Below are 27,169 nucleotides of genomic sequence, written 5' to 3'. Positions count from 1 at the left end.
CTGATCTCCTTTAGGATGGACTGGTTAGATCTCCTTGCAGTCCAAGGGACTCTCAAGAGTCTTCCCCAACACCACAGTTCAAAACCATCAATTCTTTGGCGCTCAGCTTTCTTCACAGTCCAACTCACAGCCATACATGACCACTGGAAAAACCATAGCCTTAACTAGATGGACCTTTGTTGGCAAAGTAATGTCTCTGCTTTTGAATATGCTGTCTAACATATTTCACATATTTCTAATTGGCTTGTTCTTGCACAAGCATGAATGAAACCTATGCTTTCCCCTTACTTTCCACACTGCCATATTCTGTAGGAAGCAAAGCAGTTCATCCCTAAAGAGCACACATGCATGCACACACAGACATGCATGCACACCTTAATGCTAATGCCTTAGCTGATGGTCTTTCTCAACCTCTGAGACTTTTCCTCTGCATACTTGTCAAAGGAATGCTCTACCTATAATTCAGAATTTTTCCTCTCATCTCTGGCAGTGTTCCTAGTTAATTTCTTCAGCTTATGATAGAAAATGATCTAGACCAGTCATGTTGTACTCTGATTAAGTCCCATGAGCAAGACCAAGGCCTTGGGCCAGTTCAGCATACTGCCACCAACTTTCCATTTCTGGAAGGGATTGTAATTTCTTCTTAAAAAATTATTGGTCTCTCGATAGGTTATGACCAGTTTCCAGTGATAATTTAATGGGAGAGTTTGTGTTTCATTTTTAGACTTCCTTAAAGAGCTCACAAAAATTTGAAAACCTGTAGCTTTGGGTATAATATCCTACTCTGGAACAGCATATTACATCATATTTACCATCCCTGGTTCCCTTTTCTTTCTTACCACTAATATCCATCAACAAGTTCTATTAATTTTACTTCCAAATTATATTTAGAATGTAGTCTATGGCAGTAGCTCCTAAGGTCTCCCAGCTTCCATGCTAGCCCCTCAGTACTCCATACTTCAGACCACAGCATGGGTTTTTGTAATATCCATCAGGTAACCCTCCTGCTTTAAATTATCCAGTGGCTTTCCATTGCAATTAGAATCCAACCTTCTTCCTTTGGTGTTCAGAACCCTTCATGATCTGATCACCAGCCCCACTTCACTCTGTACTCCAGCCATAGTGACCTTCATTCCAAGAACTTGCCAAGTTTTTTTGCTACAGATGGAAAAACCTTGGTTTTCAGTTTTTCCATCTCTTGACCATTCTACCAGGAATGTTCTTCCCGCAAGTCATTTCATGTTGGTCTTCATAATTCATTTCTCAAATATCACCTCTTAGAGGAGTCTTCCCTGGCCACTACACTAAAGGAGACTCACATCAAGGCATTCTAGCATACTGTCCCCTCATTTTCTTTTTTTGTTTTTCATAGTACTTTCCAGTATCTGAAATTTCTGTTTATTAGTTTATGTTTGGAACTGCCACCCCTGCCCCCACCCCCCATCTCTCTCTGTCTCTGTCTCCAAGAATAGAAAGGTCTTGCTATCCTTTCAGGATAGGGTAGGGGGAAAGAAAAAAGACTACTTCCCATTCTTTTATGTTGAGTCTATAATCATGAATGGCAGATTAATTATGTTCTAGATCCAGTAACCAGGATGTGACTATAACTGGCCTTTGAATAACAACCATTTACTCATACCAGAAAACAAAAGTCATTTTTTCCCTTTCAAATAGAGATTTTGAAGATTTTTAGACTTTTAGAACTCATATTGTTCTTAGTTTAAAATCAAGAATGAGTATAAAATAATATAGAGGCAATTCCACAGAGATGTTTGAACTAAATCATGTCCTCAAACCAAGTGAAATGACTCACTAGGGGACTTTTTCACTTGTTCAATATTCACTTAGGCTACTTAGTTCTAAAGATATTAAATCTATAAAATATTTCCCAGTATCCTCTGAAAGGGTATTTCCCTATTGTAGATTCTGTTTTTAGCAGTCTTCTGTTCATTTATCAAGATTCTTTGGAATTATTTACCATTGAGTGTTCCCAACTTTCCACCACACTTATCTGAGTCATAATTATCTGTATCTGTGTTTGTGAATTCCTTGAGGATAAGGGACATTGTTGGAGGCCTTGTCTTTCTTTTAAAGTATCCACGATCTGGGAACTGCATCTTGGAGCCAAGAGCTCTTCACCTGACCAGCTCGTCTCCAGTTCAGGACAGGAAGGGAGGAGACAAAAACAGTCATTGTTAAGTAAGAGAAGCATTTGAGTATGGGTGTCAGGTGATGACAGCTGCTACCCCTAGGGCATCCACACATGTTAATTGCCCCTGTATTTTAAACAGTTATATAACCAGGGCTTCCCAGGTCATGTGCAGTAGTAAAGAATCTGCCTCCCAATGCAGGAGATGCCAGAGATGCAGGTTCAATGCCTGGATCAGGAAGAGTCCCCTGGAGTAGGAAATGGCAACAGCTTCATAAAATTACCTGGAAAAGTCCATGGACAGAGGAGCCTGGCAGGCTACAGCCATGGGGTCGCAAGAGGGTTGAACACTACTTAGCCACTCAACAACAAATCATATAACCAGGGTAAAGTGTTCTGCTCCATGAGATCTGTTTGGCACCAGCCTATCGGGCTTCCCTGGTGGCTCAGATGGTAAAGTGTCTGCCTGCAATGCAGGAGACCCGGGTTCGATCCCTGGGTCAGAAAGATCCCCTGAAGAAGGAAACGGCAACCCACTCCAGTACTCTTGCCTGGAAAATTCCACGGATGGGGAAGCCTGCTGGGCTACAGTCCATGGGGTCGCAAAGAGTCGGACACGACTGAGCAACTTCACTTTGACTTTCACTATGGGAGTATGAATAGCTGTCAAAGGTGGAAGCAATAGTTGGTGAGAGTTGGTGAATGGGGACAGAGAGAGAAATGGGCATAGCATACAACTGTGGTTTATAAATCTAGGTAATCAAAAAATAGAACATGGGGCAAAATCTGGATGTTGTCTTTATATATTATAATAAAATTCATTATCTACATTGTTAGTGAAAACAAAGCAGTTTGTCAATTTTTTTTAAGTATCTTTATTATGTCCTGTTATTGATAATCAAGAAAGTTTACTGAAAATTGCTCCTTCACCAGGAAATTGCTAGCATCACTTCAGGCCCACTTGTAAGATCCTGAAATCTATCTAAGGATAGATAACCTAAGATAGATTAATCTTTCTAAGGATGGATAACCTTAATCTATCTAAGGATAGATAACCCTCTCTAAGGATAGGACAAGCATAAATCATGTTGCTTGTTTCAGGGGCAAGAGTGAAAGTAGAAAGGGCAGAGGTAGAGTGAAGAGTAGTGTTGATACCAAGTTAACCAAACTAAATGAAGGAAGGGGGTTTATACTGTAATTGCAAAGAATTCTTCATTCAGTTTTTTTCTTTAAACATTATGCTATCAGTTTTAAAAACTTCAGTGTGCGAATGTGGGGATGTGGGGATCATGTGGGGATGGTGTTGAAATGTAGACTATCAGGACCACCCCCAGATTTAACAGGCCTGTGGCAGAGACCTGGAATCTGTGTTTAAATGACTATCCCAAGTCAACTGTGATGCAAGTGACTCTCAGAAATGCTCTGAGAAACAGGACATTGACAATGATGAGTTTTTCACCTCTAAAGATGAACAGAGTGAGGGGGATGTGAACAGGACATGGTGATTCTAGAGACAATCAGGTAGGTGAGTAGTTCTACAGCTTCCCACTGGCTTCCCACTGCTCATCTCCTGTCTCAGCACTCCTCCACCTACTTGCCCCAAATCACAAAACCTGAACAAGTATTTGGGAGTAATGCCTCCCTGATTGTTAAATTTTCATATGCTTCTTTGAGGTGATAAAAATCTATTTTTTTCTTAACTCATCCTGTTTTTCTAACTCCAGAAGATATACAAACTCCATTAAATGGTAATGGGATATGAATGGTTGAAGGGTGGAAACAGGTGGGTGAGATGAACAAAATCACAAACGCTCAGATTACTAATATGTAAGTCATCGAGCAGAAAGCTGAGCAAATACCTTCCATTCCCATTGTTAGGTAGGTAGAATAGGGAAAAGGAGTCCAAAATGGCAGTGGCTAAAAGACAAGGAAGGTCAAAGGAAGGTCCGAGGACCAGAGTGAAGACTTCAGGCAGAACAAACAGCACTCCTGGCTAAGCCCAATTTGCATAGGGCAGGCCCAGGTGGAGGAAAAAACATATAAAAGGAGGAGCCAAAGCGCTTTCTCACGGACTCTCTCCCGCGTGCATGCATGCGCTCTCTCCCTCTCTCTCTCTCTCTCTCTCTCTCTCTCTCTCCTGCTATCTTCTAAATAAAATGGAGATGTAACACTGATTTGCCTAAGAGCTGTAGCACGGTTTGTCCAAGACCCGAGAGCTGTGACGCACTGAGGGCTTTAATGTCCGTCGCTCCAAATCTTTGTTGTGATGAGACAAAGAACCGAGGAACATACACTCACGTGACACCATCAACAGCTTCAGAGAAAGGCAAATTCCACTCACCTCCTGCCTTCCCTGCTGATCATTATGTAGACCCTGAACACTTCTTTGGTAAAACAAATAAACAATCCCCCTGGTCCTCAGTTTTAAAAAATTATGCATGCATCATAGAGGCTGTCTAAGAGGATATTACTTATCTGCCTACTCAGTAAATTATTTGCTCCAGAAGACTCAGTGAGTTAGTGGTAGGTGGCTCTAGAGCCAGCTTTTTCCTGTGTGACAATCATGACCCCAATAGCAGGTCTTGAAAATCCTGGGTCTTGACTGTCATTTTTAGAAAAATGAAACTGGTTAAATAGAAAATATCACAGGGGATTAAGTTGAAAAAACATGATTCTATTCCACCATGTGGTCTCAAAGAGATTTGAGCTAAATCTCCAAGTCTATTAGTTTTATTAAGGCTAAAGAGAATTTCATACCCCTCACCAGATTTTAAAGGTAGCATCATCTTGTATATTTTTCCAAGTTAAAAAATAATAATAATAAAACAATATGTGATATTCTAAGAATGTGAAAGGCCTTACTTGGGAAGCAGGTGCCTAACCATGACAATGAACATCTCAATATTCATTCATTATCCCTATTTTGAATTGCCCAATGAGATGAATAAACAGGAAAAGCAAGCAATGAAGAGTCCAATTTATCAATGTAAAATTATTATAAAAAGAAAGACGGGAGGGAGGGACGGACAGTGAGACCGCCCTAGAGCGCCAGAAGGAAAGAGCAAGAGAGATGCACCTAGAAGTTCGGTGGTGCTTAAAACCATCCTGGCCTCCTCAGTGTGAGTCACGTGGTTTCCGCTTGCCCTCAGCCAGGGATCCGGAGTTACCAGAGGATTTTCTCAACCCATACCTAGAATGTGCTACCCTAACCAGGATCTCAAAGAGGCAAAATAGCAGGATCCCCAGAGCATTCTTAAAAGGTGTCAGTCCTGATGGGAAGTTATTTTAATGACAAGGCAGTTAATGGTTTCACAATGTCGAGGAACTTTAAGGAAGTAACAAAATCCACGTTTTAAAAATACATTTCCTATCATACACATACACTTACTTTCTAAAAAAATCAACGTCATCTGGGCCTGGAAGAGGAGGTATAATGAGTAATTAGGGAAATATCGTTTTACTTTCTATATGTTGTAGATCGAGTTATGTCAGGATGATCCGACATCTTGTAAAAGAGCTTTTATCAGAAAAGGGAAACCTCATCGCAGAATTTAGTGTGGATTCTTAAGGCAAAACCAAGGTCGGACATCTGTGATGATTTCCGAGGTTGCTTTGTTTCTAAATACTGTTTAAAACGTCAGATAATGATTTGTTTTCATTTTTGAAACTTTTCTTTTAAAAAGCTGATTTACGGGAAGCCGGATTTAAGTTTCACTTTTGGTTTATCTATCTTTTTATTCCAAGAATGGATAATGCGTTTATTTCCCAACTCACATGCTTGGGTCAGGGTAAGGAAAATCCAGTCCCCTGAGCGCTTACGGGGCGGGTCAGAAAGTGGGCGGAGAAACACCCACGCGAGCTCATAGCTGCGGGTGGCCCTGGCAGTCCGGGGCACAGCGCCGAAGTCTCAACGCCAGCCGCGACTCTCCCGCCGGCAGGTAGGGAGCGTTCTCGCTCACTGGCCAGTGTCTTTGGCTGCCTCACTCGCTTGGCACTTTAAAACGGGACTGCCACAGAGACCCTTTCTTTGGGATGGAGAGAGGAGAAGGGAAAGGGAGAGCATGTGATGGTTTCGGTGATGTGAAGCCGATTACTTGCCAAAATTAGTAAGAACAAGTAACAAATTCAGCTTTTCGTTAGGCGGAATTTAGTTTTGCTTGTCTTGTAAGTACATACATGTTTCTGCGCGTTCATGACTGTGGTCCTAAGGTGGGTAAACGGGTCTAGAGGGAAATTTCTGGACTGGAGGTCAGGACACCTGAGTCCCAGTACACTTTCAGCCGCTCACTAGCAGTCTGAGCTGGGTAAGTGCTCACAGCCGCAGCATCTCCTGAGGCCCCTTCCTGCTGTAAGAGCCAGGATACCAAACCGGAGTTCTTTGCTCTGTCTGCTCTGAGGACTAAAGGAGTCCTGAAGGAGGGAATGAGGAGCCTGAGGGGGAAAATGTTAAAGCATTTTTTTAACACTTTGAGCCTAGCCTATATCAAAGTTGAGTTTGGATTTGTCTCACAGGGATGTCATATCATTATTACACCTTGTGTTTTTGGGCTTAATGTGCATGAGTTTCTACGCTTTCTAAAATTGCTTTCTAAATATGTGATTTTTTTTTTTAATGGCTACATTCCATGGTGCTGGATAACCAAACAAAATTAATCCCCTCATGCTGGACATCAAGATTATTTAGAGGTTCACTATTTTAGCCATTCACCCAGCTTCATTGCTTATAAAAGCTGAAACTTTGGTGATTATTTCCTTCAGATGAACTCTTACAAGTATAACTACTAATCAAAGTCTGAATGATTTAAGAGCCTTTGATACAGATTGAAAATTGCCTTCCAGAAAGGTTGTGCCAGTTCATATTGACAGTTGCCCAGCAGTTTATTAGAACTGTGATACTCTTTAAAAAAATTAATAATCAACTTTTTTTTCCCCCCAGTAGAATAGAGTAGACAGAGGTTACAGGACAATAGTTAGAGTGTGTTCTTAAAGGAAGCCACAGAAATACTGTGGAACTGAAGCCACACCTGGGAAATGTAGAATAGCTCAGTGTGACTAAAGGGAGGGAGTTAGGGCACAGGATTTAGTCGGGTTTAATAGAGTTTGACAACATAGGCTCGCAAAGAGTCGCACACAACTAAAGAGAGTGAATATGAGCACAGAGGTTTAATAGATCAACGATTTTGATCTGTTAATTGAGCAGATTTTCCCCTTGCTTGGAGACATTTTCAAACTCTAGGAATTTTTAAAAATCAAATTGTAGTTCATATACATCAGATAAAAATCAAAGGAAACCCTGAACTGACAGGTAACACGGCAGTCCTTGCTTTTAAGAAAACTTGAGTTCTTTTCCCTGACTTTCTGTCTTGTCTGCCCTACCTTGGTGAGATAGAGAAGTAGTATCAGTTCCATATTGGTATACTGGGTTCCCCCAGGGACAAACCTGCTTCCCCATCCTGAATGAACCATCACTTCTTTCCTACTTCACATTTTCTTACTCTTTGAATGTCTCAGTTCTTGTCTGGGGATTTAGTTATACTGAGTTTCTTATCTGAGGAAGATGCTAGTGTTCTTATCTTAGCCCAACTGCCTGATGTGGGGTTTAGAGGTCAAGAAAGAAAGAAACAAGTTTCTCAGTCGTGTCCGACTCCTTGCAACCCAATGGACTGTATGTAGCCTGCCAGGCTCCTCCATCCATGGGATTTTCCAGGCAAGAATACTGTAGTGGGTTGCCATTTCATACTCCAGGGGATCTTCCAGACCCAGGGATCAAACTCAAGTCTCCCGCATTGCATGCAAACACTTTACCTTCTGAGCCACCAGGTAACTGTTAGAGGTCAAAGACCATGTTTACTTACATGGTCTCTTACCTTCCCCCTACTATTCCCTCACTAACAATAGCTGTACTCCAAAGGAATGGAGCCCTGGAAGAGGAGGTATAATGAGGACTTAGGTAAATATCAGATCTAATCCCTCACCTTCCAGTAAACTTTCATTACCTCTAAAATTTTCAACCAGATTTGTCAAGAGATAGGAACTCCATCAAGGCATGTCATAAACACTGGAAAAACTAGTTGAAATCTGTGAGTGGATTTAATGTGCCTCTGTTTTATGCAATAGTTCTTTGCTTGTTTTTTGTAGTTAAATGAGAATATATATATGCATATGTGTGTGTATATATATATATAAAATAAGTGCTAGGTGAAGACACAGTGTAACTGGCACCAGTTATCCACATGTGTCAAGAATTAGGAAAATGTTCTTTCTCCTTGATCAGCAGTTCTACTTGGGGAAAATCTATCCTCAGGGCCTAGCCTGGGACCTGGTACACAGTAGGCACTTAACAAATATTTGCTGAATACACAAATACTTATGTTATTTTAAAAACTGAACACAATACTATACCTAACAGCAGGGAAACGAAACATTATGGGGCCACTAAATAAGATACTTATAAATAATGTGTGGCAAAATGGAAAATAATCATCAAAATATTAAATTTAAAAAGTGGGTGTTATGTGTCTAATTGTTTTTAAAAGCTTCATAGGAGAAAATCTAGAAGGAAAATATATACTGAAATACTCACAGTGGTTGCAAGGTTTCTCAACCGTGTCATTGTTGACATTTGGGACCAGATGTATCTTTGCTGCAGGGGTTGTCATGGGCACTCTAGGATGTTTAGCAGCATCCCTGGCCTTTACTACTTTACTACTAGATAGTAGCAGATAGTGCCTCTAAAATCTTTTGATGTCTGTTGTCATATGCTTGTGTTTTTGTTTTTGTAAGATATATTTCTTAGAGAGGAAGTGAAAGCTAAATGGCATATACATTTAAAATTTTAATGGAGATTACCAAATTGCCCTCCAAAAAAAAAGGTTATATAACTTCACATTCCTATCAGTGGTTGGTAAGGAAACCCATTTGTTCATATCCTCATAAACACTAAATATTAGGAATACTTATACTCTTAATCAAGCAAATAAGTGAAAAATTATGTCTCGTGTCTTAAACTATTATCTTTTCTTCATTGGTAAGATAGAGAATCCTTCCCTTTGTTTAGATGTCATTTGTATTTCTTATTCTCTGAACTGTATAGTAGAACCTTTGGCTCATTTTCCTGTTGGGTTGTATGTAGTTTTCTTACTGATTTTTAGAGCTATTTATATACATATGGCATAAATCTTTTGCCTTACATATGTGTAGCATTGATTAATTGATCAATTGTGAGTTTTTGTGTGTATACAAAGGTCGCAGAGACTCTTAAGGGGGAAAACTGGCTTTCTCTTCAAAGTGTGTAAATATATGTATAGCATGAGAAAATGTTAATAAGTAAACAGATTTGCTGAACTATAGCCCAAATCTTCTCTATTTACTCCTTTACTGAATATATGCTCCTAGAGGAGAGTGATTTTTCTTTCCTGTTCACTGCTATATCTCTAATGCCAAAAATAGTGCCTAGCACAGGAAAGGTATTCAGTTAATGTTTGCTAAATTAAAGAATTGGTAGAATTTCAAGCAGGATGACACGATGAAGAGTAGAATCGAGGCAGATACCACTGAAAGGAGGCTGTGAGTGAGTCACATCTTAGTATGAAGTGGTTGAAGCCAACTGTTTCTCCTTCTCACTCCCCCTGCTACTAGTGGAATCAGTTTATTGAGGGAATATAATATAATTTATAATTTGGAATAAGCAAAGGACAAAAGAGGAGATTTTGGAAAGATGGCACCTGGACGAGAACTGGCATGGTTTGGATGATAATCTGAAAGAGTTGAATAGTTAAAGAGTAGGATGAAGGTATTCAGCTGCTGAGGGGAAAAGGCACTGAAGGGTGGGAAACATGGAAGTCAGATTCTGCTTGCTTTGAAATTTTGTATAGGGCGGGCTTGGATTTCTAGAGATGTTACACTGTAGAAAAAAAAACCCATAAGATATTTGAGAGGATTTTGGTGCAATATTTTCATCTTGGTTTCTTTTGTGTGTACAAGTTTTTTCCAGGACTTGCAATTAAATTTTTAAAGTCTCATCATAGTATCTTTTTTTTTTTTCACTTAGATTCATATGACTATGGGATATTATGTGAAGGTATTGAACTTCTAAATTCCCTGCTGCGTTGTAACACTTACAAATCAGTTACTGTCTGGTTATCAGTAGACAGTTTGAATTAGAACTGCCAAGTCCCATACTGTCTGGGTATTCAATTATTGAGTAAAGGAGTTTCCTTTTTTCTGTTTTCCATAATTAGGTCATTCCAGAAAGATGAGGATATATAGTGTCTTAACATTCATGGCTTACTGTTGTTTGCTGAAAGGTAAGACACAAAATCCTTTCATTAGGTTCTATATTTTAAATATTTTAACTATAAGATCAAAAGTGAAATAATAAAACGGATATAATTTTTATATAGAGGACTTTCTATTCTTCCTTCATTATAATTGATAAACATATTTCATAAACCTATTTCACTGGACAAAGATATAAGGAGTATGGACACACTGAAAGAAACAAAATTAACCCATATCCATTACTTGTTGTGTGCATGCTAAGTCGCTTCAGTCATGTCTGATTCTTTGCAACACTATGGACTATAGCCGGCCAAGTTCCTCTGTCCATGGGGATTCTCCAGGCAAGAATAATGGAGTGGATTTCCAGATCCTCCTCCAGGGGATTTTCCCAACCCAGGAATTGAACTTGCGTCTCTTACATCTCCTGCATTTGCAGGCAGGTTCTTTACTACTAGTGCCACCTGGGAAGCCCATCTATTACTCATTATCCATTATCTATTTCCCAAGAATAATTACTGAAAATATCTGGGGAAATGGCCTATGTGTATACTTTTACATATTTGTTTTAAATAAGGACAGGATCATTCTGTCCACCTTGCTCTATGACCTGTTTTATCCAATAAGTATATCCTAAGGAAGAATTGTAGCGTACATGGAATGTCAGGGTAACACAGTACCTGCATCAACCTGAGATGCTCCCTAAATCTCTATACTCATCTGGCCAGACAACTGATTAAGAGTTTGGGGCAATAAGTAGAGAGATCCATTGGAATGTATGATTTAGACTATGTAAAAGGCAAATAAGTGTCCAGTCAAAGGACACTCTGGGGATGTCCACATGAAACAAAGTCTTCCTGGTTATAAGTACCCCTTTACCATGTACTAGTTCTACAGTAGTGTATGTTTATGAATTTTGGGACAACTTGTTTAGCTAATTTTATTATTCTAACTTGGGGGTGAGATATGTCTCAGGCTCACTGGATAAAATAAATATTTCAGGGAAGTAAGTCCGTAAGTGTAATTATCATGTAAGCGACCAGATAAAGCTTCTGTAAATCCTGGACTCATTCTATAAATTTTTTGAGGAATTTTCCATCTTCTAAAGATTGGTCATCTTTCTTTTCAGCATTTACTATCACAGTTTCCAAGGACCTGTATGTGGTAGAATATGGCAGCAATGTGACGTTGGAATGCAGATTTCCAGTAGACAAACAATTAAACCTGCTTGTGTTAGTTGTTTACTGGGAAATGGAGGATAAGAAAATTATTCAGTTTGTGAATGGGAAGGAAGACCCAAACGTTCAGCACAGTAGCTACCATGGGAGGGCCCAACTGTTGAAGGACCAGCTCTTCTTGGGAAAGGCTGCACTTCAGATAACAGATGTGAAATTGCAGGATGCGGGGGTTTACTGTTGCTTGATCAGCTATGGCGGTGCCGACTACAAGCGGATTACTTTGAAAGTCAACGGTAAGATTTATTATAGATAATAAGGCACAACCTTTGTTAAAACCATATCTCAGTGTTGAACTTTTTGTTCTTGGAAGTCCAGCTTCACTTTCCACAGCAGCAGTCTGTTATTCATTCATTTGCATACTCATCCAATGAGCCTTGCTTGAGTACATCCTGTTTGATAGTCCCCAGAGATCTAGAGCCAAACATGACAGTCATGTTTCACAGTACATTCAGTTTTCCTAAAAATTCCCAAGCTTCACTTTTTTATTATTAAAAAAGTAATATGTATACACATACTTGCAAATAATTCACATACTATGGAAGAGGATACAATGAACTACAAAAATGTCTCTCCTCCCTTTGCCACTTTCATGGCATGCAAAGGTAATATCATTATTTGTATGTTCCTCCAAGAATTTTTAAATTTAGTACCTGTTTCTCAGTTTTATGAGGTCTGCCAGCATTTTCCTTCCTTGGAAACTCTCTATGTCAAATGTAAATACATATATTAAAAACAAATCCCATTGTAAAATTCACATTCAAAAAGACTTGAAGTCAATCTATGAAGGCAAAAAATAATCATATCAAGTATTGAATAAATGAAGAGTGTGTGAACTGTGCTCACTGAGCACACTTTCATCTTAAACATCTGTGCCAATATTATGTTGGAGCCTTGAAGAGGAACTGTGAATGTCCAATTCCTAGGTACTGACCTATAAATATGATATATGGTCACCTGGGTTCAAAATTTGGGGTTGCTTCTAGCTAAATACAGAGAAGTTAAATGGCAACCCACTCCAGTACTCTTGCCTGGAAAATCCTATGGACGGAGGAGCCTGGTAGGCTGCAGTCCATGGGGTCACTAAGGGTCAGACATGACTGAGAGACTTCACTTTCATTTTTCACTTTCATGCATTGGAGAAGGAAATGGCAACCCACTTCAGTGTTCTTGCCTGGAGAATCCCAGGGACGGCGGAGCCTGGTGGGCTGCCATCTATGGGGTCGCACAGAGTCGGACATGACTGAAGTGACTTAGCAGCAGCAGCTAGCTAAATAAAGGAAAACACCTTAGCTGACCACCCCTGCTTTCACTCTTAAGATCCACAAAATTGAGAGCTGAAAGAATCCCAGATGAGAGCAGCTAGTCCAAACACCCAAAGAAATCTCCACAAAGGATCTTCTATTCACATACTTACTGCGATGATACTTTTGTCATTTGGACCTCTTTTCCATAGCCTTTTGTAATTTCTTTCAGATATTGAGTTGGAATCTGCCATCTATAGTCACAGTTTTGAGGGTATCTGCTTGCTTCTTTTTTTCACATGGTGACCTTTTAATATGTGACTAGAGTTAAATAGTGTTCCTTGGTGTTTCTATTCCTGACCTAAGCATCAATCTGAAGATCTGTAATATGAATAAGAAAAGTTTACATTTATCATAAAAGTAACTAATCATTATACACTCAAAATAAAATTTATATAGGAATGTGTCTTATTTCATGGTGTATCACTGGGCCTCTGAATTTGGCTCAGTTAATGCTACTGTTGTTAAAATCTCACTTGTCTTATGAAATAGATTTAATTTAATTGTATCTTACCATATGTTTCTCCAGAGCGATATTTATAAAAACAAGCTGATGGGATCCCAGGTTGAGATTTTTAACTTTTCTTCAGTCTATCAGCAGTTATCAGGCATACTATATTTCAAGGTATTAAAGAAATGGTCAAGACTTAGCTCCATGAACAGCCAGCATTGTTAGATCTTGGGTGGGTAGGAAGAGCATCAGCCTGGCATAAATGAATTAGAAGGAAGTACAGGGTATAATCTTCTGCTTCCATAAGAAGAGTCTCTCATCAGCCTGTAGGGAGTATGCAGAGAGTGGGAAAGCTGTCCCTGTTGTAAAGTTGTTCTTCCAGTTTTTCTGGGCTCTGTAATGTCCCTTGTGGATTGTGATTTTCTTTGCTGTAGTGTAACACAGTAGAAAACCTTTCAGCACTGATGGTTTTTCCAAGGTGGGGTCCTTGATGGAGCAAAACAGATGACCAGCCAGACTTGAGGATGTGATTTGTTTGACCATTCCATTTCATACTGTAAATTACTAAATTGGCATCCTAGTCCCAGAACATCTCATTGTCATTTGCACACAGTGGTCTTGGAGGTTACATTGTGCTGCACTGAAAGCAAGCCAGACACCAAGCTTTCATTGCACTGAAGCCATGCTGGCTTACATGAGCTTTACAACTCAGGGAAGTATAACTCCTGAGTCATCTCCATATGCAAATAATTTCACGAGTAAAGCTGTTGAGCTTCTCTTCCCATCACTGTAAACATGTAGTCTCACAGCTTCCCCACAGGGAGTTCAGTCACCATGGGATTTTAAAGGTGAAACATTTCAAAACTAAAATTTGAGTTTAGTTTTAGATTAACTCAATTATTATTATCACTTTGGTGTTATTGCACCTTTCATTTTTGTTTAAATACCAGATTCTCAGACATTTGACTTTTCAGTTGAAAATGTTATTTTTTCCTTAAACACTGAACCCTATAGCCAGGAAAATGAAGTGCCCATTTATACTTTCAAGAACTTAAATAGGATTAAAAAGTGAAGTCGCTCAGTCATGTTCTACTCTTTGCAACCCCATGGACTGTAGTCCACCAGGCTCCTCCATCCATGGGATTCTCCAGGCAAGAATACTGGAGTGGGTTGCCATTTCCTTCTCCAGGGGATCTTCCCGACTCAGGGATTGAACCCAGGTCTCCTGGGTTGCAGGCAGATGCTTTAACCTGTGAGCCACCAGGGAAGCTTAAATAGGATTAGGCAACTTAAAGAACAAAGTATGTGTAGTTATCCTGATAAAGCTAATTTGTTTGTATGGACCAAGGATTAACTGCTTTACCACCCCCATCTCTCCCCCAAATTCACCAACCAGTCTTGTTTAAGTTTTTTCTGTAGCATTTGACCCCATATCATATAAATGTACCTATGTATTTTGTTATTATCTCTCTTCTTCTTCTAGAACATACAGTCCACAAAGACAGAGACTTTGGTCTGTTATATTTATTGCTGTTTTCCTAGGACTTGGCATATACGAGTAGTAGTAAGACAGGAACACATAAAAAAAAAACTTTTTGAATGAATGAATGATGTATTTCCTCAAATAGGATAAATCTAAAATTTTTGAAACTTGAACAAGTTTGGATATATGAAAATTTATTTCCAAGGCTGTTCGTCAGGAGCTGTCAGTACTTTCTAAAGAATACCACGTGAGTGCACTTTGGTAGCAGTAAGAAGAGGAAGAGCAACTCTAGCAGTAATTCTGTAGTACTTAAGGGCCAGGCCCCACCCTAAGCACTTTGCCTGTATTACCGCATTTAATCCTTAAGTGACTGCATGGAGTCAGAGCTTATCATGTTAAAAATGCATATTTTTCACATTTACTAGCTCTGAAATCTGAGTGTATCTTCAGTAGGTAACATCTTAGAGTCAGTGACATGTGGTGTTACTCTCCTCATTTCATTGATGAGGAAACTGAGATCCAAAGAAATTTAAGTAATTTGCCAACTTCATTCAACTATTAAGTGATGAAGCCAGGTTCTAAACTCAAGCAATTTGGCTCTGAGGTCTGCCCTTAACAGCCAGGTTTTATTTTCTGTGTTTCTACCTCCAAATTGTGTATTGAGCTATATTAATATATTGACTTAAAACTACTGTTAACTTTTCATGGTCTGGATTAGCACATGTGTACTCCAGATCTAGTAAACCAGTCATCTGCAAATGTTTTTGATTATCTATCCCATCAGGAAAGCATGTTAAATATATTTATGTGCATGTGTGTTTATAAAGAATATATTTGTGCTAGTATATAGCTTATGTCATAAGAAATTGACAGTTTTAAAGGCAAAAGAAATTGAACACCACCAATTTCATATGGTTCATATGAAAATACATTGGACAATCTATAAATATAAAAAATACAAATTTTAAAAAGATGACATGAGAATTTAATAAACAGTATTTTCAATGTCTTACTAATTATGATGCTTCACTATCATCAGCTAATATTTCAAAGCAGAGTATATCTCAGGTGAAATTCATTGATACCCAAACTGGATGGTCTTGACAATCTTGAAGTTTTTTTTTAACCAATGCCTTGTCCTGTAGAGTTAGGTACTTGTTTTACTTCATAAAGTTGTGGTAAAAAGTGTCACTCCTGACATTTCCTTTTGGTTTTTGCTTAAATTATTGGTAATATCTTCAATGCTCATCTTCTTTGTGGGAAACCTTTTTATTAGTTGTTCATTTTGTAAGCAGGTTAGTTCCGTTAAAATTAGATAAGAGAACCTGAATATCTATAATAATCTCAAACAAGTCACTGTCTTCCCTTTGGTGTTATAAAATTCCTCTATTCCTTTAAGACTCTCATGAGGCACATGAAGTGAGGGGCAGTGTCAGTCAGTAAAATTTGTTAAGCTTAGATTATTTCTTAATTGTTATGATAAAAATACATATGAGTGTATAAGTTCTAATATTTTCTTCTTATACCATTAGTGGTAACACTAAACTATTAGGAGTAAAAATTATGCCAACAGAATAATAACATGTTAACATAGTTGTAATGAATAAAAATGAAATAAAGCTCTTAAGCAATATAAGTGCACTAATCTACTAAAATATTCAGTACATTGGATATCTTAATCCTAAAAGCATCCCAAATTAATGATCTAAAATTTAATTGAAGTTAAATGATTTATTAAAATAACCAGCTAAAAGGTTAAAAAAATAAGTATCATAATACAGTATTCTAGATGAAATCCAAGAACAGCAAAAGGGCAGTAGGGAAAATCTAGTGAAATGGAACCAAGTATAAGATTTAGTTAACAGTAGTGTTCTAGTGTTGGCTCCTTAGTTAGGATGAAAGTACCATGGTAATGGTAACAGTAGGGGAAACTGGAGGAGAGGTACACGGGTACCCTATACTATCTTTGGAACTTTTCTGTAAATCTAAAACTATTTTAAAATCCTATAAATGCACTTAAACTTTAAAAAGTACCATTCAGGAACATGTATCAACTTTTACAATGACATAATACTATTTGCATTCCTAATTTCTGATCATTCACATAATGTTGAAAAAGTAAATGGCATATCAAAATGAAATTTTCTGTTTATTAAATAAAATGTAAGAAAACAATGCTGAACAGCTGGAGAGGTTTGTATTTATGAAGACAGCTTTACAACAACAAGGGGAAAATGTCCAGGAATAAATTTAAGAATTTGGTCCTTTATAAAAACTATAAAACTTTACTGAGAAACGTATAAAGACTTGAATAAATAAACAGACATGTTTTATATTTGGATAAAAAGACTACTGGTTTAAAGTTGAAAGTTCTCTTTTCAAACAATCTGTACATTTACTTTGACCTCAATAAAAATAGCAATATACTTTTTCTAGCAAGATAGGTATTCCTTTAAGCCCAAACTTGGCCCAAGTATGAGTGGAAGAGTTGAGGCAGAACTACCAGACATTCCCCACTGCTGAGACATCTGAGCTTTAAGATTATTTCTCTGAGAACAGCCTGGATTGGTATTCTATCTAAGGTTGACAAGACCAAAAAGCCACATGTCTAGTTCTGGTTAAATGAAAACCATGCCTTCTTTTTGTTCATGACCTAGCTCCATACCGCAAAATCTACCATACAATTTCTGTGGATCCAGTCACCTCTGAACATGAACTAACGTGTCAGGCTGAGGGTTACCCTGAAGCTGATGTCATCTGGACAAGTAGCGATCACCAAGTCCTGAGTGGCAAAACCAGCATCACCAGTTCAAAGAGGGAGGAAAAGCTTTTCAATGTGACCAGCACACTGAGAATCAACACAACAGCTGACAAAATTTTCTACTGCACTTTTCGGAGATTAGGTCATGAGGAAAACAACACAGCTGAGTTGGTCATCCCAGGTAATATTTTGAACATCTCAATTAAAATGTGCCTAGTATTGTCTCTTGGTACATAGCCTGATGCCTGCTCATCATAAACTTTCATTGTTTGTTGAATGAATGAATGAATAAATTATATTTATATGAATGAACTACATTTACAAAATGCATTCTGCTTCCTCACCTCCATTCATCCAAGTCATATTTCTACTTAGTAAACATTAAGGACTGATGCTAAAGCTGAAACTCCAATACTTTGGCCACCTCATGTGAAGAGTTGACTCATTGGAAAAGACTCTGATGCTGGGAAGGATTGGGGGCAGGAGAAGAATGGGATGACAGAGGATGAGATGGCTGGATGGCATCACCAACTTGATGGACATGAGTTTGAGTAAACTCCGGGAGTTGGTGATGGACAGGGAGGCCTGGCGTGCTGCGATTCATGGGGTTGCAAAGAGTTGGACACGACTGATCAACTGAATTGAACTGAACTGAAACATTAAGCAAGTATTTATTCAATATGCTGTACGTTCCAGGCATTGGAGGCTCATAGAAAAGTAAAAAACAGTTAACACTCTGCAGGAAATGGATAATAAAACAGGCAATCTCGTTTCATGTTAGAAATGTTCTTGTGGCTGGGGGGATCTGGGGGAGCACCTGAGAGGAAGACTCAACTCAGGCCATGTTTCAGGAATGCAGATCTGAGTACGTCACAGCTGTTTCCTTCTTTCCAGAGTTTCTGTGGCAGGAAACACATAGGATGCACTTTTCTATCTTATTCCAGATGGGAGAGTGCCTTCCTGCCCGTTCTGTCTCCTCCAAGGAAGTCTTCTTAGTGCATAAATCAGTGTTCCCCTGGGCAAGTGACTTGATTTCTCCTGTGCTTTTCACTTTTCTTACATAGTTATAACCTATTGGGCAACAGTATCCTGGAAATACATGGGCTACAATGCGTGAAAATGATTTGAGACTCTTGTTTGCACAGAATCAGCTATATTTTTATCTCACTTTCCTACAGAAGTGGATAAGGCAGGATATAATCTGGTGAGAGGCTCAGACCTTTAGAGAAGGTGAGCCTTGAGAGCGTGATGCTAATATAAACCCAGAGGTCTTCTCAGAGGCACTTCTCACCACACTCTCCTCACCCCCCACTAGATGTTGACAGTAAAGCTCTGATACCTCAGAGAAAACAAACCAAAAATTGAATAGAAAAGGCAAACAATAGGAAAAGACAATCCAGGGTAGCCCGAAGAACAAAAAGAACAAAAGCAGTTTAGAAAAATTAAAGAGTCACTTTGGGAGGAGTTGCATTAGTATTTCCCTGCCATTTAAAAGCTGTTTTATAACAACTTACTTGTGGGAAGACCTCGGGTTAACTCACCTAACTGTTTGAAATATGTGTTCTCATCTGTCACCTCGCGTTTTTTTCTTTAATACTTTGCACACCTAACTCATAGAGTTATTGACAGACTTTGTAAACTGCCAGCTACTAGAGAAAGACTGACTATGATTGTGGCTTTAAAACTTGAACTAAGTAATCACGAATCATGGCTAATGGTGGGAGGTGGGAGTTAGTCTCTGAGCATCATGTGCCGTAAGACCGCTTTTCCTCCTGCAGGGGGCTGGAGATAGAATGGTGAAAAGTGCCAATGATTAGATGTCCCAAGGTGTTCAAATGATGGAGAGAGAAAAAAAGCAAACTGTGATCTACAATCATGGCCACAGATGTGGGGAAGAAGGAGCTCTTTTGGGAGTGCCAATTAGCCATCATACTGCATCTTTGCCATGTGCAGTAGGCTGCTAGCTTTTATATTAAGGAATGCAAGAAGAGAAATAATCAAGGCTATCATATAATACTGAGCTGCCACTCCCTGTGAAAAGCATTTTATTAACATTTAGCCTGACAAAAATTCCAGTATCATTTCCATTTTGTAGACTGGTTAAATGATTTGCCAGAGAACTCAAAGCTAATGAGTAGCTGCAGAACTTAACCCCAGGTCCACCTGTCCAACACCTGGGCTGCTTCCAGTTTTCCATGTTGCCCCCATTTCCGTATCAGGTATTTCACCATTCCAGCCACTCATTGGAAAGGAACTTTTGGTACTTAAGAAAATGCTAACCTAAATTAAACTTCAAAGATGATTATTCTCTTGGTCCCTCCCAAAGAAAATTTTATCTTTAGTCAGTTTCACTTTATTTTGTTTTTCAGAACCATATCTAGATCCAGCAAAAAAGAGGAATCACTTGGTGACTCTGGGAGCTCTCTTCTTATGCCTGAGTGTAACCCTGGCAGTCATCTTCTGTCTGAAAAGAGATGGTATTTCCTTTATTGTGACAGTCTCTGGTGGGGTTGTGGAAAAATGTATGAGAGTGCTACTGTTGTCACAGTGGCACTTGCTGGGCAGAGCCAGGGATGCTACATCTCCTGTAATATGCAGGACAGTCCCATGTATCGGAAAACTATTCTACCCTATTCAAATGCTAGGGGTGCCCCTAACAGGAAACAGTGATTTATAAAATGCCTTTCTATTAGCTTTCCCTTACAGGGCCAACTTTCAGTCATGCAAAGTATATTTTTAGCTACCATTCTGTAGCATCATTTGAATTGGAGGGTGGCAGTAAACACTTGTAGTAACATTTCTAAGGGGGTGAGAGTTGGATCATGGCTGCAGGTAAACCTGGCCTGCCTCTGCAAGGTAGCACAAAGATACTCCACTGTTCCACAGCAGTTATAGTGAAACTGTGCAGGATTGCAGGGTGAAGATCATGAGAAAAAGGGTGTGCATGGAGGTTGAAGAAGACCAAGTGTTAAACAGTTTCTTTCTATCATGCAAATAATCACAGACTTACAGGAAAGAAAAAGTTAACATGCCTGTTGGTTTCAGTTGAATTTGTCTTGAGTTAGTTACACTGTTATATTGAACTGGGTTCTGGGAGCTTTAAATAATAAAAATAGTTCCTTATGTAGAACAGTGATACTTTTACCACAGAGCAGTTTGCTGAAGGTATTATATAGTTTTCAAAATAATTTTAATGTGTATATTTCTCTATTTACCCAAGGGGACAATTAAAATTCAGGAAAATGTGTCTATTCAAATAATTTCCTTTCATTTTAAGATGATTCAGAGTAAACATTTCCCCAATACTTTGAGAAGTATACCAAAGGATCCGATGATGATCTGTGTATAGAGTTATTTAATGGCAAATAGGGAAGTGGAAAATGGAAGGGAATTCCAATAGTTGTTGAGAAATTCCCTACAACCCCTTAAGAGGTGGGTGGATCTGGGAAAGGGGTGTAATTGAGGGAGTGGAGGTCAGCTTCTTTTAACAAACAGAGAACTGAAACAGCCAGACTATATGGATCAAGTTTCAGTGATAGGAAGATCCTGAGGTGGTGTTGATTTGTCCAAGGAAGTGGCTGTGACCACAACTTGCATTTCCATGTGAAAAATCATTAACTGACATTAGAAAAGGCTAGAAAACTAAAGTATAATAAAGTGTCTCAGGATATGGTACATCTGTGGGGGAAGAATAAAAAATAAAAGTATATAACCCTGAAGAAAATTTAGGAACAAGATATGTGTTCTAAACTGTTGGGACCCCTGGAAAAAGGAAGTCTACCAGATTTCCTAAGGGATTAGAAATATTTCATAGGAACCTAGGATTTAAACTTGAGTCACTGTGTGGGATGTATAGTTGTATTACATGAAAATAAAAATAACTTTTTTCTTCAAGTGAGAATGATGGATGTAGAAAAATGTGACACCCGAGATATGAATTCAAAGCAACAAAATGGTAAGAATTTTAGCAGGGATTGGAAGTTGAAGAAAGGAAACAAAAAGTTAAAGAACAAGGGGAAAGCTATCATTATAATCTCCCCTTATTTTACTGAATGCTGAGTGTTGGAACTACCAGCTCTTATTTGTCTCAAGACTCTGATATAAGAACGGTTCCCACAGTCTGAGATTTAGGGATAGCAGAGGGGAGTAGAGGGATGCCCTTTGGGGAGGTGGGAGAAGGAGGCAACTTCTCTCTGCTAGGTCCTTTGCTTTGCATGCTAACATCTCCCTGCATTAGGGGACCAAGTTGATTTATGTGGATGGGTGATAGATGAATGGATGGGTAGATAGATAGATGAAACTTTTATATCGGGCACTGTGTGTACTGCTTCATGTACAATACCTCAATCTTCTCCCTCCACAATATCAAAGAAGATTTATTTTTTTATTATCCCAGGATAATACTAGATTATCCTGTTTTATAATGGAGAAAGCTAAGAGTCAAGAAGGTAATATGAATTGCTCAAGAACACAAGTCTTGACAAAAATCAGGCTTTCAGTTCAGTTCAGTTCAGTTCAGTCGCTCAGTCGTGTCTGACTCTTTGCAACCCCATGAATCACAGCATGCCAGGCCTCCCTGTCCATCACCAATTCCCAGAGTTTACTCAAACTCACGTCCATGGAGTCGGTGATGCCATCCAGCCATCTCATCCTCTGTCATCCCCTTTTCCTCCTGCCCCCAATCCCTCCCAGCATCAGAGTCTTTTCCAATGAGTCAACTCTTCGCATGAGGTGGCCAAGGTATTGGAGTTTCAGCTTTAGCATCATTCCTTCCAAAGAACACCCAGGGCTGATCTCCTTTAGAATGGACTGGTTGGATCTCCTTTGGAGCCTGCTAATCTGACCATGGAACCTAACTCTTAACCTGTTCACTTAAATCTATTTCACCACAAATGTCTACGTTTGTAGAAGTCCAGAAAGACCTCACCCAATCAAGATCATTGAACTAAGAAGAAAACTATATTAAGGTTTCTGATTCTTCTTACATAATTTGAAACCAAACTTCACAATAAGCCCAGGTTTAAAGTTAGTCTAATTACCCTGGACAAGCTCAGGCATATTTCATTATGTAGTCCATAACACTCATTTGTGTTGTAAAGCTAATTAGTGAGTGTTGTTTGGAGCTTCTTGGGGTGACAGACCATCCCAGTTTGCCAAGAATTAAGGGTTTTCTCAGAGCATGAGTCTTTCAGTTTCATAACCAGGACAGTTCCTGGCAAACCATAGTAGATGGTTACAGTCTATCATGTAAAGGGAATTGGGCATAAAAATAATGTTTCTTTGTCTTGTTGAAAGCTTATTATATCCTCTAGCAAATATATCTTATGTTTCTCATTTTTACTCTCCAGCTACACAGTTTGAGGAGACGTAATCCAGTGTTGAAACTTCTGCTCTTAAAACAGGGATTCTCAGCCTGTGGTTTGGGTTTATCAGACCAGAGGTATGCAGTGGGCCAGGGGGCTGCAGATGATGGAGAACTTAAAAAGCCCAAGCTCCGAAAACAGAAGCTCAGAAAGAAGAGGAGGACAAAGGAAGAAGGAATAAAGGTACCCTGGAAGGAAACATTGGTACTTCCGAATGGTGGAAGACTCATCAATACATGTGAAAAGGAGAAAGGACACTTCTAAATGATGAACTTCCATGCACATTATCCATCACTCATCTTAGAAAACAGGTTGAGATTCCCTGATTTAATGGTCAGTTCCTACAGAAGTGCCCTTTGCCTTTATTCAGTGTCTTGATTTGTCTTCTGGTTGATTGAACATCCTAGTGTTGCCAGGTGTGTGAGTATGATTTATTTTTATTTATTTTTAGTCTGTGGGGTCTTGTCATATAAGTGTGGTTGTGAGTAATTTCTTCTAAAGATATGCTGTAGTAGAAAGTAACACTTTAATGTCACCAGACCAAATTTACTGCTCGATGACTTGTATGTGTCGAGTGAAATGTAGTATTTTTAAAGTATTTGATATCCTCTATAACTGTCAGTACTTACGAATCATAGAGAACAAACCATTAGTTTGTATAAGATATTTTTAATGCCTTATTTAACCCACTGATACTTCAATTGACTCAGATAATCTTATTCTCAGACCTCAAAATAAGATATGTTACCAAAATATCTCTTATATTTAAATAGCAGCTTTACAACTATGTGTGCACATAATCTCATTTCATCCCTGTGTTGTGGTAAGCACTATTATTCTACCTGTTTCACAGCTGAGGGAGCAGAGGTACAGAAACATGACCAAGGCAATATATAGCAGACTTCAGATTTCCAAAGGTGTCACCCTTCATCCTTTTATTTATTTATTTATTTAAATTGAGGTCTGGTTGATTTACAGCGTCGTGCCAATCTCTGCTCTTAAGCAAAATAACTCAGTTTTATATATATATATATATATATATATATATATGTTCTTTTTTAATTATTAAAGAATTAATAAAAGCACTTTGTTACCTTCTGTCCTTTTAGAATATAATTTACAGCTATGCTTTACTTTAAGACATGTTCATTCAGCAAACATTTAGGAAGTGCCCTAGCATGTCAATCACTGTGCCAGGCAGAGTCTACAGATGTGAGCAAGATAAGGAAACTTCCCTCTAGGACCTCATAATATAATAAGGACATCAATAAGAAAATGTATTGCTATAATATGCTATAATGCACTTATGGCACTAGGTATAAGAGGAGAAAAATGTTGTGAGGAGGAAAGTTTAGAAAGCTTCCAAAGGAGGGGATTCTCTGGGTAGCCAGTCAGTGTGTTCCTGGACAGTTGAAAAGCGTAAATATTTTAAAAATCAAAGCGATTTCAGTTTATGAGATATCAGTATTCTTTAAAACCATGGAAAATGGCTCCTGAAATCCTTTTCTTTTTTTTTCTAATTTTATTTTATTTTTAAACTTTACATAATTGTATTAGTTTTGCCAAATATCAAAATGAATCCGCCACAGGTATACATGTGTTCCCCATCCTGAACCCTCCTCCCTCCTCCCTCCCCATACCATCCCTCTGGGTCATCCCAGTGCACTAGCCCCAAGCATCCAGTATCGTGCATCGAACCTGGACTGGCAAATCCTTTTCTATCACTGTATTTACCCCTGATGTGTTTGCCTTTGCCATGAAATTTGATGCTTATGTATATAGGGCCTGGTATTGTTAATAGGAGTTTTATTTTTTATTTAAATGCAACTGAATTTTGAATTTGTACTTTTTCATGATTTGAAATTCAAGAAGTCCTATAGGAGACATTAAAAAGTCTCCATTCCATCCTCCTACTCATCTAGTTTCCCTTTACAGAAGCAACCACTCTTATCTTTTGTTCATTTGTCTTCTAAAGATATTCTGTGAATATATGTGGAAATACTTATAAAATGTATATATTTTTGATTTTTGCTTTTTTCCACATAAGTGGTAATGCATTATGCATCTGCTGTGCACTTTGCTATCTTATTTAATATACTATTTCTTATGTACTAGATAGAACAAATGTGAAGTTCCTAGAGGCTGGGCACTGTCTTGTTTGTTCTAGGTCATCTTTTCCATAGCCTCTTAGTGTCTTTCAGAAGATATGTGTGCATGCTAAGTCACCAGTCATGTCCCTGTGTGACCCTATGGACTGTAGCCTGCCAGGCTTCTCTGTCCATGGAATGCTCCAGGCAAGAATACTGGAATGAGTTGCCCTGCTTTTCTCCAAGGGATCTCCTCATCCCAAGGATCAAACCCACGTTTGACCTTATGGGAGACATAAAAGAAGTGGGTTCGATCCCTAGGTTGGGAAGATCACCTGGAAGAGGGCAGGGCAACCCATTCCAGTATTCTTGCCTGGAGAATTCCATGGACAGAGAAGCCTGGCAGGCTACAGTCCCAGGGTGATACACACCAAATAGTTACTACATTTAGACAACCAGCCTTTGTCGAGTACTTGCTCTATGACTGTGTTTGGATTTGGTTTATTTTATGTTTCTCAAAGAGATAATGTGTTTCTCACAATGGATTTTCCAAAATGTACCATGTCAACCTGGCCTTAAAGGATGACTTTATTGCTAAGTCTGTATGACAGAATCATGTCTGGAACATTTTTTTTTTTTTCTGTTTTCTCTTGAGTATAAACTTGACTTTGATGTTGCACTTTTAAAATATGTGTTCTTTTTGGAAATTCCAGTCAAGAACCTTGACCCTAGATCCTCATTTGTGTAAGAAAAGGCTTGTGAGGCCTGTGAGCTACCTGAACCCTTGAGTCCAACCAGTTCTTACCACTACACAGGTCTCCTAAGATACTGCTTTCCAAAGGTTCAGATGCCCTCTAAGGAGATCCCAGAATATTTCTTCCCTCCTCACTCACCTGGATCAGTGACAAGGAAAATATTCTTTGCTTTGCCACACTGACTCGATGGACGTGAGTCTGAGTGAACTCCGGGAGTTGGTGATGGACAGGGAGGCCTGGCGTGCTGTGATTCATGGGGTCGCAAAGAGTCGGACACGACTGAGCAACTGAACTGAACTGAACTGAAGGCTGAAGAAACAGAATTTCCAACAGAAATTTTCCTCTTATCTTTTTGTACATGTTCATTTGCACAATATCCCTTGTTTGAGTGACAGTATCCTTTGTTTTGTGTGAAGTACAAGCAAGAATTTGGTTCAGCAAGTGGTGAAATCTGTTCATTCCTAAATTTTAATGCCTTTTTGTGGTGTTGGATTTCTAAGGCACTTTATTCCTTTGTCTTGTGTTTCATTGTAAATGATATAGGCAGAGATGATATCTAATTATGCATTTGTCATTGTTTACACATGCATTAATTTAATAAAATATTCTTATTTATTTTCTTTCTCAGTTCATCTGCATATCGATTTTCTTGTTTCCTACATGTTTTATAAAAACATTCTGAGTTTAACATCGTGATGGAGACAATTACTTGGAATATCTTCAGCTATGTTCTTAGTTCTGTTTTTCATAGCTATGTAAGCATAGCTTCTATGTTTACACAGTATACTCTTGCAACCCATATGATGAAAAATATCAAAAGATGTTTTAAAGACTGTATTGAAAATTTTCATCCTCTCTCACTAGATAGCTTCCTTTAGGATAGTACCAAGAAGAGAGTCAAAATTGTGACGTTCAGATCACTATTGTGAAGATCTGAGGGAAGGGAGATGAGAGAAAAGTGATCTTCGAGAGAACTATAAGGAAATGAAGGGACTTTCCTTTACAAGAGTACTCTTCTCAGATCAGTAGACATGGATATGCAAGCCCATGCATGTGAAGCTGGATTTATTCAGTCATCAAGTTCTGAAAAGGAAGTGAGAAACCTAGAACAAAGTTGAGGATTAAGGCCTGGCACAGGGTGGGACAGTGAGATTTAATGTGTCAACTAACTTACATAGTCATCAATCTTAACTTTAAAGAGACTTTTAATCATTTCTGTAAATCAGACACTCTTAAAAGATAATGATGACTATTTCTAAGAATATATGACAGATTATAGATGATTCTAAAGAAAAAGCATCAGT

General features: G+C 38.6%; 1 protein-coding gene across 2 annotated transcripts; it reads left to right on the top strand.

Annotated features, from left to right (window-relative positions):
- The first annotated feature begins 5,998 nt into the window (after positions 1 to 5,998).
- Positions 5,999 to 24,546, top strand: CD274 (CD274 molecule). 2 transcript variants are annotated; one of them, XM_027549337.1, is made up of 7 exons: positions 5,999 to 6,087; positions 10,390 to 10,455; positions 11,556 to 11,897; positions 17,557 to 17,841; positions 20,030 to 20,137; positions 21,556 to 21,615; positions 23,063 to 24,546. In XM_027549337.1, exons 2-7 carry the CDS (start codon positions 10,404 to 10,406, stop codon positions 23,128 to 23,130), a joined length of 915 nt encoding a protein of 304 aa, XP_027405138.1. In that variant the 5' UTR covers positions 5,999 to 6,087; positions 10,390 to 10,403; the 3' UTR covers positions 23,131 to 24,546. The 2 variants fall into 2 exon arrangements, with proteins under 2 accessions (XP_027405138.1, XP_027405139.1); XM_027549338.1 differs by having other exon boundaries at positions 23,009 to 23,435.
- Positions 24,547 to 27,169: the final 2,623 nt, after the last annotated feature.

This window comes from Bos indicus x Bos taurus, chromosome 8, assembly GCF_003369695.1.
Source record: "Bos indicus x Bos taurus breed Angus x Brahman F1 hybrid chromosome 8, Bos_hybrid_MaternalHap_v2.0, whole genome shotgun sequence".
In the NCBI taxonomy this organism is placed as follows: domain Eukaryota; kingdom Metazoa; phylum Chordata; class Mammalia; order Artiodactyla; family Bovidae; genus Bos; species Bos indicus x Bos taurus.
The sequence above is the reverse complement of the archived record's forward strand: the minus strand, read 5'-3'. Positions and strand labels throughout refer to the sequence as shown.